We start from the raw sequence: 12,693 nt of genomic DNA on the forward strand, positions 1-12,693 counted from the left end.
AAAAGCAATATTTACATAATAACTAATTAATTAAGCAAAATAAATTAATTATGAAAAGAAATAAAATATTTTTATGTTAAAAATTAAATAAACATTTTATCAACTTAAAACTAAAATTAAAACATTTTTTTTGAGAAATTGAAAATATGCATAAATATGGAGTTTTTAATTCATGAACTCCTAACACTACTACATATTAAAAATTACATTGTACTTACTCTATGATGTCCCAAGAGTGGAATAGAGTGATTGAAATTGATTGAAAGTGGCTATTTGAATGAGCCTTGATTTTTACAAGTTTCTTGAAACTTTTGCAAAAATATAAACTTAAGCTATGACTTTGTGGTGATTGTTGTTGTTCTTTGTGTTCCTCCCCCTTTTTTCCTCTTCTTGAATGAAGAAAATGAAGCTCTATTTATAGGCAAAGAGATATGATCATAAAGCCTTGCAAGTGGAAATTGTCATGATTGATTTTGTGGAAAAAGAATGGAATATTCTTTTATGCTAGGTTAAAAAACTTAACCATAGTTTAATCACTCAAGTATTATTCTCTCCAATCTTGCAATAATATCTTTAAGCATCTTGAATTGGTCTTGATTGGCAACCATAAGCATCTTTGATAATATCTTTGACTTATCTCACTTTAATTAAACTTTAAATGAATAAAATTTAATTAAAATGAAATAAAAATGTCATGAATCATGGATATGTTGTGAATATATTTAAACATATGAGAATCAAGATTGAATCACAAAAGAATTGGCCTTTTTGAAAAAAAATCAAATTTTGGTCATTACTTGTTTCATGCATTTTTCCAAAAAAGGTCAAATTCATCAAGGCATATCTCCCTCAATTTTGATCCTATGAAAGTGTTCTTTTACTTTTTGGAAAGCCCAAGATGTCCTCTACAAGCCACTTTGGAAGCGTTTTTGCATTTGGAGAAGTTATTTTGATGATATGGGCTTTGACAAAAAACTGCTTTTTGTTGACTTTGAAAATGACCTGTAATGTTTTGGCTTATATCTCTTAGGCGGAAGCATTTCTTGACCTTGTTCCCAACATCAAATTTGTAGAGAACTGAATTTCCTTGAGAATGAGCTTTGGTTGGAATTTTTCTGATAAATTATGAGAGAGTTATGGTCGGTCAAAGCTCAGTTGACTTTTAGGTAAAAAACTCTAATTTTGCAATTTTGAGTTTTGTCGATTTCTGAACTTTTCTTGATGAATTATGATCAACCATTGATCACATGATGAATCTTTTGACAAAATATGGATGTTGACAAAAAATTGCATTTTTGACTGTCTGTTGACTTTTTGGTCAAACTGGTCGTCTGTTGACTATTTGAGCTGTTGACTGTGCGTCCGAGCGAATCGAAGTTTGAAAATTTTCCTGGTGGTACTTTGAGATATATGGAGATCCATGAAATCCATTTGATGTCTCAAAAACTCGTTCTCCTGAAAATAAAACAAAAACCCTAGTTAGGGACTGTTTGTGTAGGAGACAGTTAGGCGTACCTGATTTTTTTGCAGTGTTGAGTCTCTGTTGATCACGTGATTATCAGAAGACTTCTAGAACAAAATCTTGGAAATTTGAAGTGAGAAAAATTGATTTGACTGATGGTACAAACACGGAGAATTGCGCTGATAGCGGGTTTGACTGGTAACTAGCAGTATAATCTGAAACCCGGACTCCGCGCCTGCAAATTTTAATTCTGTACCAACTGCGTCAGCATTATTTATCTGAAAATAAATCTGAAATAAACAGTGTATGAAGTGATAAACAGTATTTGGCGTTTATGTAAGAATAAATTTAACAGCGAACCAAAATACTGTATAAAAATTTCTAAAAATTGAGTATACATAAAATCAGCATATTTATGAAATAAAAAATCCAAGATTGTATAAAACTCCAAATTTTTAGACAGAAGTCTTTTGACTTCTCTTTGAAAAAAAGACGCGGGCAAATTTTGGGGTATAACAATAATGATCATAACACTTAGAAAATGATGGGATCTCAGAGGTCAAAAATTGGGGTACAACACAGGCTACGCTAACTGACAAAAGGAACGTTAGAAGCTATTAAAGGCAACGTCAGTAGACACAGCGGAAACAAGGCTCGAGGTAGTTGACAAAAGAGTGAAACATTAAATGCAATGCTGTACGGAATACGCAAAGCATTAAATGCTCCCAACGGTCATCTTCTCAAATGCCTATAAATATGAAGTTCTGATGAGAAGCAAAGGTTAACGCACAACTGACGAATTCAAACAACACTTGCGCATTAAACTGAAACGCTGTCAAATTCAAAAGCTCTCAAACTTCATCATCAAGCTCACTACATTGTTGTTGTAATATTTTAGTGAGACTTAAGCTTAAACTTTAAGAGAAATATCACAGTTGTGATTATAGCTTTTCAGAAGCATTGTAATACTCTTAGAATTTGTTTACATTAAGTTGTAAGAACTAGAGTGATCAGGTAGATCATAATACTCTAGAAAAGTCTTAGAGGTTGTCTAAGTAGTTTGTTCCTAGAGTGATCAGGTTGTGATCAGGATACTCTAGAAGACTTAGCAGTTGGCTAAGTGGAAAACCATTGTAATCAAGTGTGATTAGTGGATTAAATCCTCAGGTGAGGTAAATCACTCCAAGGGGGTGGACTGGAGTAGTTTAGTTAACAACGAACCAGGATAAAAATCATTGTGCAAATTGTTTTTATCTTACATGTTTTAAAGCTATACTTATTCAAATCCCCCCTTTCTAAGTGTTTTTCTATCCTTCATTATAATGATGACTTGTTTTAAGGTTAGAGACTTAGAGTAGTCGACTTAAGCATTTGAGAGAGATGCAAATGGAATTTATTTGTCATTTTGTCAACAAAGATATTAAGGTTATCAATATAAACATACTCCATTCTTTTAAAAACAAAATTGTTGAAATAAATTTGCTACAGATTAGCTACTCCCTCCGGCCTTATTTATAAGCAAATATTCCATTTTTAGGTTCATTGAGTAATGAATGTATCTGGTCTATTATGTAGACCAGATACATTCATTACTCAATGAACCTAAAAAAGGAATCTTTGCATATAAATAAGGTCGGAGTAGTACAATTTTAGCTACTGATTAGCTACATTTTTAGCTACCGATTAGCTACGGAATTTTATGGGTTCAAGTGTAATGTTGACCTCGGCCATGTGGCATGCCACGTCAGCTTCTGTTAATGACGTTAGACATGAGGGACCAAAAGTGTGGACGAAAAAATTTATGAGGATGAGTCTTTGAAGAAAATTTTTTGAGGAGCTAAAAACGAAGTTAGAGATATTTAGAGGGACCAAAAACTTATTTAACCCAAATATCTATCCTTAAAATATTTTACAAAATCCACATTTTTTTTTTTTTTCCTTATGCGTTTCATCTTCTACAAAATGTGTCTTATTTTAATATTGCCTATCTTTTGATTTTGGCTCTTGAAATTTCACGTGACTCTATTCTATTTAATGTATTAGCTTTCAAAATAAATGATGGTCCTTGGAAATATATAACGTCACAGTCACCGTCACCGTCAGACTTTATTGTTAGCTGTTCCAAATTCCAACTTCCAAAGTTTAGATGTTTATAATATGATAAACCTTTAAAATAATATTAAAAGACTTTATAATATAAAATGTTTTCGAATGTGTCCTATCATTGCTATGGAAAAATTAAAGTAGCAAAAATATTACAAATTCTTAACTTTTTCTTCTTCACATGAGTAACGGTGACAATAAAAATATGTTATATTTTTTTTATTGTTTTTATTTCTTAAATATAATGTTTATATATATATATATATATATATATATATATATATATATATATATATATATATATATATATATATATATATATATATAAAAGAATACTTTTTTCAATACAATAAGCTAAAATTATATTACAAACACATGATTATATGTTTAAAGAAAAGTTATTTATCTTTTTTAATTAGATTTATTTGTTTTTTTTATAAAAATTATGTTTTTAATTTTACTTATTTATTTATATATATTTATAAGATATTATTTTTCACTCAAATATAATATTTTTAATTTTACTTCTTTATTTGTTTTTTATTACTACGTGTTTTAATTTAAAAAAAAATATTTGTATTATTAAGTTTTTTATATACAAATTATTTGATTTAACTTTTTTTTGTTAATTGGACAGATGGCTTGTGGTAGTAGTAGTAATATGCCGGTTCTTGTGAGAAACAAGAAAGTTGCAAAAAATGTTGCTGGTCAAAGACAAGATGTGGGATGGCAATATAGCACTCCCGTAAACGATGGATCAAGAAAGATCAAGTGCAACTATTGTCATAATGAGTATAACGGCGGTGTTTTTTCGATTTAAGCATCATTTAGTAGGGACAAATAGTAATGTTGAACCCTGCATATCTGTTCCTGATGAAGTTCGCAATGAAATGTGGACCATTGTTCATAAATTGCAAACTCAACTCATCAAGAAGAGAACTCTAAGTGAAGATGTAGTAGAGGTTGATGTAGAAGATGGTAAAAGAAAAAATCTGAATCTTCAAGTCTTGCAAATATTTTCAAGAGGAGGATAACTTCTCAGTCAACTATCAATGATGCTTTTAAGAAAAAAGAAAAAGAGGATACTGACCTACAAGTTTCAACTTATTTTTACAACAATTCTATCTCCTTTAACGTTGTAAAAGATGAAGAATTTATAAAGATGTGTGAAATGATTGCCCGATATGGTAAAGGATATAAGCCACCATCTTATCGTGACATTCGAGGTAAACATTTAAAGACAAAATTTGAGTCAATAAATAGCATATTGGTGGAGCATAAAGTTGCTTGGAAAAAATTTGGATGTACAATAATAAATGATGGATGGACTGATCAAAAGAGGATAACTATCATAAACTTTTTAGTCAATAGTTCTATGGGAACTTTCTTTTTAAAATCAAATGATGCATCTGGCATTTCAAAGACATCTGATAAAGTTTTCAAAATGCTGGATGACATCGTTAAGGAAGAGGGGGTAGAAAATGTTGTTCAAATTATAACAGACAATGCTGCAAACTACAAGTTGGCTGGACAAATGTTGATGGAAAAGAGGAATATGCTTTATTGGACACCTTATGTAGCTCATTTTATTGATATAATGTTAGAGGATTTTGAGAGCAAGATACCTATGCATAAGGAGATTATTGCTTCGGGTAAAAAGATCACAACTTACATTTATGCTAGGACGGGTCTTATAACTTTGTTGCATCATTATACTGCAGGAGGTGAATTGATATAACCTGGTGTCACTCGCTTTGCAACATCATATTTGTGTTTGGGTTGCTTGAATGATAAGAAGGGAGAATTGTATAGGATGTTCACTTCTAAGGAATGGAAGGATAGTAAATTTGCCAAGACAAAAGATGGGAAATTGGTTAAAAATATAGCCACAGATATGTATTTTTGGAAGAATTTGGTTATTTGACTTAAGGGTGCTTTTCCATTACTTAAAGTCTCACGTATGGTGGATTCTGATGAGAAGCCAACCATGGGCTATATCTATGAAGCAATGGATCAAGCAAAAGAGCAAATTCAAACTAGCTACAATATTAAGAAAAAAAATGTATAATTTTATAAAATATCTTAGATTGATTTACTTCATATAAACAATATATAAGTATTTATTTATGAACTAATTTAATCTTTTCTTTCTTAAGCTACCAACCTTTATGGAAGATTATAGATAACATATGGGACAAACAGTTGCATAGGCCTTTGCATGCTGCGGGTTACTATCTTAATCCAATGTTGCATTACAAACCTAATTTCAAAGCAGATAATGAAGTTAAACAAGTGATGTATGCATGTTTAGAAAGGATGATGGGAGGAGACATGGGTATGGTGAATAAAATTGATGGTCAGCTTGAGAATTTTAAGAGTAGAAAATGGTTCTTTGGGAGTGAAATAGATCAACGTGGACTAGAAAACAAGACACCAACTCAATGGTGGGAATCTTACGGTGATACACACCCAGAGTTGCAAAACTTTGCTATTCGTGTGTTAAGTTTGACCTGCAGTTCTTCTGGATGTGAGAGAAACTGGAGTGCTTTTGAGATGATATGTTTTCAAATTATCATATATATTTTTTATAGTTACTATATGTTATGCATTTTAATTTAATATTTCCCCTTTTAAGGTTCATACGAAGAAAAGAAACAGGTTGAAACAAAAGACTATGAACGATCTTGTGTATGTGATGGTAAATACATGATTGACCAAGAATAAGGCTGAAAGGAAAAAGCGAGATATAACAATCGATGATTTCCAAGATGATGATGATTGATGGTGTGTTGCTGAGGAAGAAAATGCAGGTGGTAATCATGTAAATGTGGCTGATTTAGATGAAGATTTGATGCAAAGTACTGGTGTTAAATCAACTGCACATGTAGATGAATTTGATGTCCTTGAAATTATAGAAAGTGACAATGAAGAAGAAAATGCAGACGAAGGTGATGAAGATGATAATGATGATAATGATCATGGTGGAGGAGATGATGAGATTAGTGAAGATGAAGGAGATGACATCATGGGAGATAATCCAAATTATCGGCGTATTTGTGATTTGTACTAGCCTTTATAATTTTGAGTATTTTATTTTATAGACTTTGTTATTTTAGGTTTAAGATTTGAGACTTTTAATTTTATGTTTTTGATTTAGACTTTATGGATTTATATTTAATATTCAAACTTATGCACTATTCAATATATAATATAAAACATTTTAAGTATTATTTTTTGGTAAAATCTTACGATTTTAGTTACAATCTTATATTTAACGATTTTGTTAGCATCTATCGATCTTATAAAATTGTGTAAGATCTTCCGATCTTAATTACGATTTTATATTTTACGATCTAAATGTCCCCTCTCGATTTTATGTAAGATCTCGATTCTGGCAACATTGGCTTTAATTAAAACACACATTTCTAGCAAGGATCTCAAGTGATAATGAACAATGTGATAGTTCCATTCAACGATAACCATCATTTATGTGAATGTTGTATGTTCTACAAACGCCGCACGCCATCGTTTCTGTAAATAACATTGGTTCCGCCATTCCGCAAACTGCATGCCATGGTTTCCGTGAAGATCGTCAGTTCTGCCAACACCACAGACCATTCTTTCTGTGAATGTCGTCGATTTCGCTAACGCCGTCAGTGTTGTCGGTTTTGTGAACATTAGCGAGAAAAGCAAAAATATTCTCAAAATAAAAAAGATTGAGAAACTCAAATAACTAATTAGTTACATAGATTGAAAATGAGAAACGAGTGTGGCTTTGCTTCAATGAAAGAGAAAGTAAACCGGTTTATAAACCAATTCACAAAAATGGTATCCGATTTATTGGTTTTGGATTTCATTTAATTTAAATTTAACTTTTTACAAATAGACTGTGCTTTTTAAAAATGGTACATCTTGTATATGGATCAGGAAAATCAGTTTTTTGAACACCCCTACTTACATGTTCTAAGAATCGAGATACTGCTCCTAGATGAAAAAAGTTAGCGATAGAGGATATATAATTTGCACACACAAACTGAATTTTAAATTGAACTCATTGTTGTCTGAGTTGAGGTAAGTCGAATCAGACCCTATTCAATTACAATGCTTGAGGTTCATTTACTCCATGCAACAGTCGGTGGAGATGTAGAAAAGAAAAGAAAGTAATTGCTTAATTTAGTTCTAGAGAACATGCTTTGTCTTTTTTATAAAATTCCTTTTCACACGTGTCATGCTGCATGCATGTTGCTGCTTCCAATGCCACCTGTACCTCTAAACATGGAACGACCATCTTTCCAGACACGTGTAAAATCTCCATTCAATTAATCTCCTATACATAAACTCAGTCAGTTATAAGCAACACAGATTTGTAAAATCTCCAATATTCATCTTTTTGTATCCACTAATTTCTTCTATATAGACTCACTCAGTTATAAGCAACACATATTAAGACTAAGGTTGTGAATAAATCAATCTAAACCAAAGTGTAGAATCATGAGTCAAGAACAGCCACAAAGATCACAAGCAAATCAGTTTCCCGAGCAACAAACAATCAAACCAAGAGACGCAGCTCTCATGCAGGCAACAGAGAATCAAGCCTTAGATCCTGATTTGGTTTTTTACAAGAATGCTATAACCATTGGAGAGGCGCTGGAAGCTTCTCCTTTAACTCCAGCTGGTGATAAGCCGTTGGATCAGAGCGATGCCGCTGCTATACAAGCTGCGGAAATGAGAGCCACCGGAAAAAATGAAACTGAGCCGGGTGGGTTGGGAGCCATAGCTCAGTCAGCTGCAACTCGGAACTCTCGTACTATGCCTCTGCAGAAAACAACACTGGCTGATGTTGTATCGGTAACTTCAATTTCAGAACTATTCATTAGTATAATTTACTAGATTATGCTGTATGACTGAAACGGTTATGTATAATGATTTGAATGGAGGATGCGAGGGAGAAGCTGGGAGCAGACAAGGCTGTAACACGAGAGGACGCGGAGAGAGTGATTGGAGCTGAGCTTAGAAACAAAGATGACATGAGAACTACACCGGTAGGTGTGGCTGCGTCGATGGCAGGAGCCGCCACGCTCAATCAATACAGGTTAGAGTTTCTATTATATTATTCATAATATTATATTTGAATTTGTTCAATTTTTGCCATGTAATGGCTTAAGATAGCAAATATGTGCAGGAAGAGTGGGTAATATGTTGTGAAGATGAAGATTCTAAGTTGTTAAGGTCAGATCAATAATGGTGGCTAAACAAATCAATGAAGACTGAGTTTTAGAGTCTAAGTGCTGTTTGTAAAACTACAGTACCCTTACTGTCACTATGTTTTACTTGTAAAGAAATACCTTTCCTTTTGTAGAGGTTTTTTTTTTTTTGGGTAAAGAATAATTTATTCTACTATATGTACATATTTAGCTTGTGTTTTTACTGGGTCAATTTTCTTAGTTTAAATGAATACAGGAACTTCTCATATTCTGCATTTTGAATTACATTAGTTATTCTTAGACATCCAATAGCTATTCTACCCTTTGAAAGATTCGAAGTAATTCAAGTAAGTAGTTGTCAAGAGTGTCATTTGGCCTATTGAATTCATGACTTGTGTAAGCCCAATAAAAAAGATGAAAGTTTTAGCACACTTCTCTCGATTGGGGCAAGGCGTTTCAATCTTATAGATAAGCTTATTTCTCCATCTCTTTTTAGATACATTTAATAAATAATGTATCTGGACAACATATTATCCAGATACATTATTTATTCAATGTATCTAAAAATGGAATATTTTCTTATAAATAGGACCAGAGGGAGTAGTAGATTTTTTAGTTAAGGGGTTGGTTAATGTGAATGAGTTTCTTGAATTAGCCAAGAAGAACAAAAACCTTTGTCTCATATAAGGTAGATTTTAAGAAAGTTGAAAGCATTTGATTATGTTAGTTGGTCTTTTTTACTACAAGCTTTTAAAATTTGGTTTTAATGATAGAGTAATGTTATTCATACACTCAATTGTTACACCAATACTTATACCCAACACTACTTTACAGTAGTCACTAAATTTGGTTAATGCAGTGTAAAAACTTGGTTAATGCAGTAATGAAGTTGGTTAATGTAACATCTAGGTATTAAAAATAATTTTTAGCAGTCACCAAACATGGTTAATGTAGTGTAAAAATTTGGTTAATGCAGTAATAAAGTTGGTTAATGCAACATCCAAGTATTAAAAATATTTTTTAGTAGTCATCAAACTTGGTTAATGCAGTGTAAAAACTTGGTTAATGCAGTAATAAAGTTGGTTAATGCAACATTCAGGTATTAAAAAATATTTTTTAGCAGTCATCAAACTTGGTTAATGCAGTGTAAAAATTTGGTTTAATGCAGTAATGAAGTTGGTTAATGCACGTTCAGGTATTAAAAATAAACGTCCTTACATGAATAGTATTCGTCCGTACATGAAGAGTTTTCGTCCGTACATCAACAATGTCGTCCGTACATGAACAATGTCGTTCGTATATACGGTGTAGGTGTAAAATTTGGTGTAAGAATAACATTTCTGTTAATAATAAGTGGAGGGTAAATTTATGCTTGTGTTGGTAAATTTAATCTAGTGGTCTTTCTTAATGGTTATCCGACTTAAGAAATTAACATTCAAAAGGGTTAAAACAAGAAACCTTCTAGCCTTTTTTTTCTTTTCAGGTGGTTAAAGGGTTGTGGATTTGCATATGTTCTCAAGGATTAGAGTGTTATACCCATGGTTGGCGGTCTCCCATCTTAAGTATGCGGATGATACCATTATCTTTGGTACATTAAGACGGGTCAGGTTGATGTGCATAAGGTATATCCTTATGTACGGTGCATAAGTCTTGTACGAGTAATATTTAAATTGTTCCGAGTAACATTTTAGTTAGAAACGAGTAATAATATCATAATCCAAGAATAATATATGCATTATTTGTACACATCTATTAATTATGAGTAATTATTAATTATGAGTAATGAGTACACTATTCTGAGTAATATTTACACCATTCTGAGTAATATCGAATTTTAACTATTTTGATTAATATATTCATTGTTCTGAGTAATATTTATACTATTTTGAGTATTCTGTATATTATTTTGAGTAATAAATATAATACTTTGAGTAATATAAACAATATTTGAGTATTTATGCACCGTGCATAAGGATATACCTTATGCACATCAACACATCCCCATTAAGACTATTCTTTGCGGGTTTGAGAGGTGAACTTTTATCCTGTCTTTTTATATCTAGTTTGTGAGTTCCTAGAAGCCTAGAATGAGAGTGATTCTCCTTAACTCTATGTTTAATGTCATTCTTATATTGTATTTATTTATTTTTAAATTAGAAGAAGGTAGCTAAGGTTCATCAGAAGTTTTTGTGAGGAGGTGGGAAAGGGACATTCAAGATTGTCCGGGTTAAGTAGGTTAGTGTGTGTAAGCTAAGAAAGTTAAGGGGCTTACTGTTCGTTACATTTTCTGGGTTAATTTGGCCCTCCTGGAGTAAGTGGAGATTGCCATTGATTTCAAGTGCTTTTTATTTCTGGTGTGAAAACTTTTTTGCCATATATGGAGTGGATGTAAGTATAGAATCCAACCTAAGAAAGGTCAATTAAGTTTTAAGAGTTTTTCATTATTTGACTAATGTTATGGTTCTTTTTATTTTTACAGAAAGTTATGATGAAGAAATGAACGAAAATGCAGGAAGATTAAAGTGCATTAAAGAAAATGAGACAAGATATATTTTGGTTCTCCTTTCAAAACAAGAGTAACTCAATCCCTACGCATCCCGTGAAAGATTTCACTATGATAGAAATTGTTACAGCCTTACACTAAGACTCTCTTCAATTTTCTAACACAATCAAGAAAGCACACCACTTGTTGGTTTTATAACACACACAAAGAAAGAACCCTAATTTCTCATAACTTTTATTGTTTCCATAAACCTGGCAAACAAGTCAAAGTAATGATATAAATAGTTTTGAGTACAAATGAATTCGATTACAGATGAATTTTGATATTTTGATAATTTTCAAGATTCTAACTTTGTCTTCTCTTTCAAAATAACAAGTAAGAATATAATCTCTAAGCACTCAAGAAAATTTTCTCTGATATATACAAAAATTATGCATAGATGAATTGTTTGAAAATATTTGATGATAAGGGTGAATTAAAATGTGAAAAGTTCTCGTTATATATACATTACAAGATGCCTCTAGAAAGAGTGACAATGTTTGGAAAAATGATATAAGAATTTGCAATAATTTGAAAAAGGTATCATAATTATATGCAATTAAGAGGTATCAAAATGGTTTAGATTTTTCAAAATTTTCGCAGGTGTGACCAGTTGCATATTTGAAGTAATCAGTCACACTGTAACAATAAAAAAATTGCAGGTAGAGATATGTTGCAATCGTCTACACATTTCATGTAACTGGTTGCAGTAATGTAATTTTTGGAATTTTGTCTTCAAAAAGTTATGTTTTGATTGAGCGTGATATATGAATGATTGAGAAATTTTTAGACAATACAAGATGAAGTTTCTTGAGCATTTAAAGATTATATAAACATATGAATTTCTATTTGAGTCCTTGACCAATTATCCAATTTAAGACTTGAACATAAGCAACCCTTATTTTGGATATTTTTAACTCTTGAACACTTTTCCTTCTTGATAGTCACTTTATCTTCATCAAAACATATTTCAATTAAGATTGATTTCACAATGGCCTTGGCTTCTTCTATCTTGGCTAGGTGAGTCGGTTCTTTTTTATCATCATCTTCTTAATGAAGGGGAGTTACCTTTCTTGGTTCCAAAATTGAGGATTCCTCACATTGATTTAGGGACGGTATCCATTTGATATTTGGATCTGGCTTCCTCACTTTTTCTTGTGAGACATTTGATTAGGGATTACTCATCTTAGAGATATATTTTTGAGGTTCTACACTATTTCCGATTAGCGTGATCTTACCGTTGGGGAGGTTGGCAGGTGGGAGGGGAATTTTGGGTGTGGGACCTTAAGTGGATGGTAACTTTTATCTTTGATCATGAGCTTGTTCTTATTAATTACCTTCTTTTGATAGTTAGTGATTTCATTATTTTCCCATCAAGTCAC

The 12,693-nt window shown here is 31.9% G+C and overlaps 2 protein-coding genes across 2 annotated transcripts; both read left to right on the top strand.

Annotated features, from left to right (window-relative positions):
* The first annotated feature begins 4,727 nt into the window (after positions 1–4,727).
* Positions 4,728–6,635, top strand: LOC131638964 (uncharacterized). Its single transcript, XM_058909489.1, has 5 exons — positions 4,728–5,289; positions 5,518–5,627; positions 5,741–6,092; positions 6,201–6,253; positions 6,363–6,635. The coding sequence occupies exons 1-5, from the start codon at positions 4,728–4,730 to the stop codon at positions 6,633–6,635; spliced, it is 1,350 nt and encodes a 449-aa protein (XP_058765472.1).
* A 1,279-nt stretch (positions 6,636–7,914) lies between these two features.
* On the top strand, positions 7,915–9,037 carry LOC131638955 (late embryogenesis abundant protein 3-like). The gene is made up of 3 exons (XM_058909480.1): positions 7,915–8,413; positions 8,503–8,657; positions 8,748–9,037. The coding sequence occupies exons 1-3, from the start codon at positions 8,057–8,059 to the stop codon at positions 8,758–8,760; spliced, it is 525 nt and encodes a 174-aa protein (XP_058765463.1). The 5' UTR covers positions 7,915–8,056; the 3' UTR covers positions 8,761–9,037.
* Positions 9,038–12,693: the final 3,656 nt, after the last annotated feature.

This window comes from Vicia villosa, unplaced genomic scaffold (genome assembly GCF_029867415.1).
Source record: "Vicia villosa cultivar HV-30 ecotype Madison, WI unplaced genomic scaffold, Vvil1.0 ctg.002494F_1_1, whole genome shotgun sequence".
Classification (NCBI taxonomy): Eukaryota; Viridiplantae; Streptophyta; class Magnoliopsida; order Fabales; family Fabaceae; genus Vicia; species Vicia villosa.

What these genes read in the sequence shown, in the direction of transcription:
- LOC131638964 (XM_058909489.1), top strand. Translation starts at nt 4,728, where the DNA reads ATGTGTGAAATGATTGCCCGATATGGTAAAGGATATAAGCCACCATCT. An exon ending in GCATCATTATACTGCAGGAG is followed by an intron (nt 5,290 to 5,517) that starts GTGAATTGATAT and finishes CATTACTTAAAG; the next exon opens with TCTCACGTATGGTGGATTCT. An exon ending in AAGACTATGAACGATCTTGT is followed by an intron (nt 6,254 to 6,362) that starts GTATGTGATGGT and finishes TGTGTTGCTGAG; the next exon opens with GAAGAAAATGCAGGTGGTAA.
- LOC131638955 (XM_058909480.1), top strand. Translation starts at nt 8,057, where the DNA reads ATGAGTCAAGAACAGCCACAAAGATCACAAGCAAATCAGTTTCCCGAG. An exon ending in CACTGGCTGATGTTGTATCG is followed by an intron (nt 8,414 to 8,502) that starts GTAACTTCAATT and finishes ATTTGAATGGAG; the next exon opens with GATGCGAGGGAGAAGCTGGG.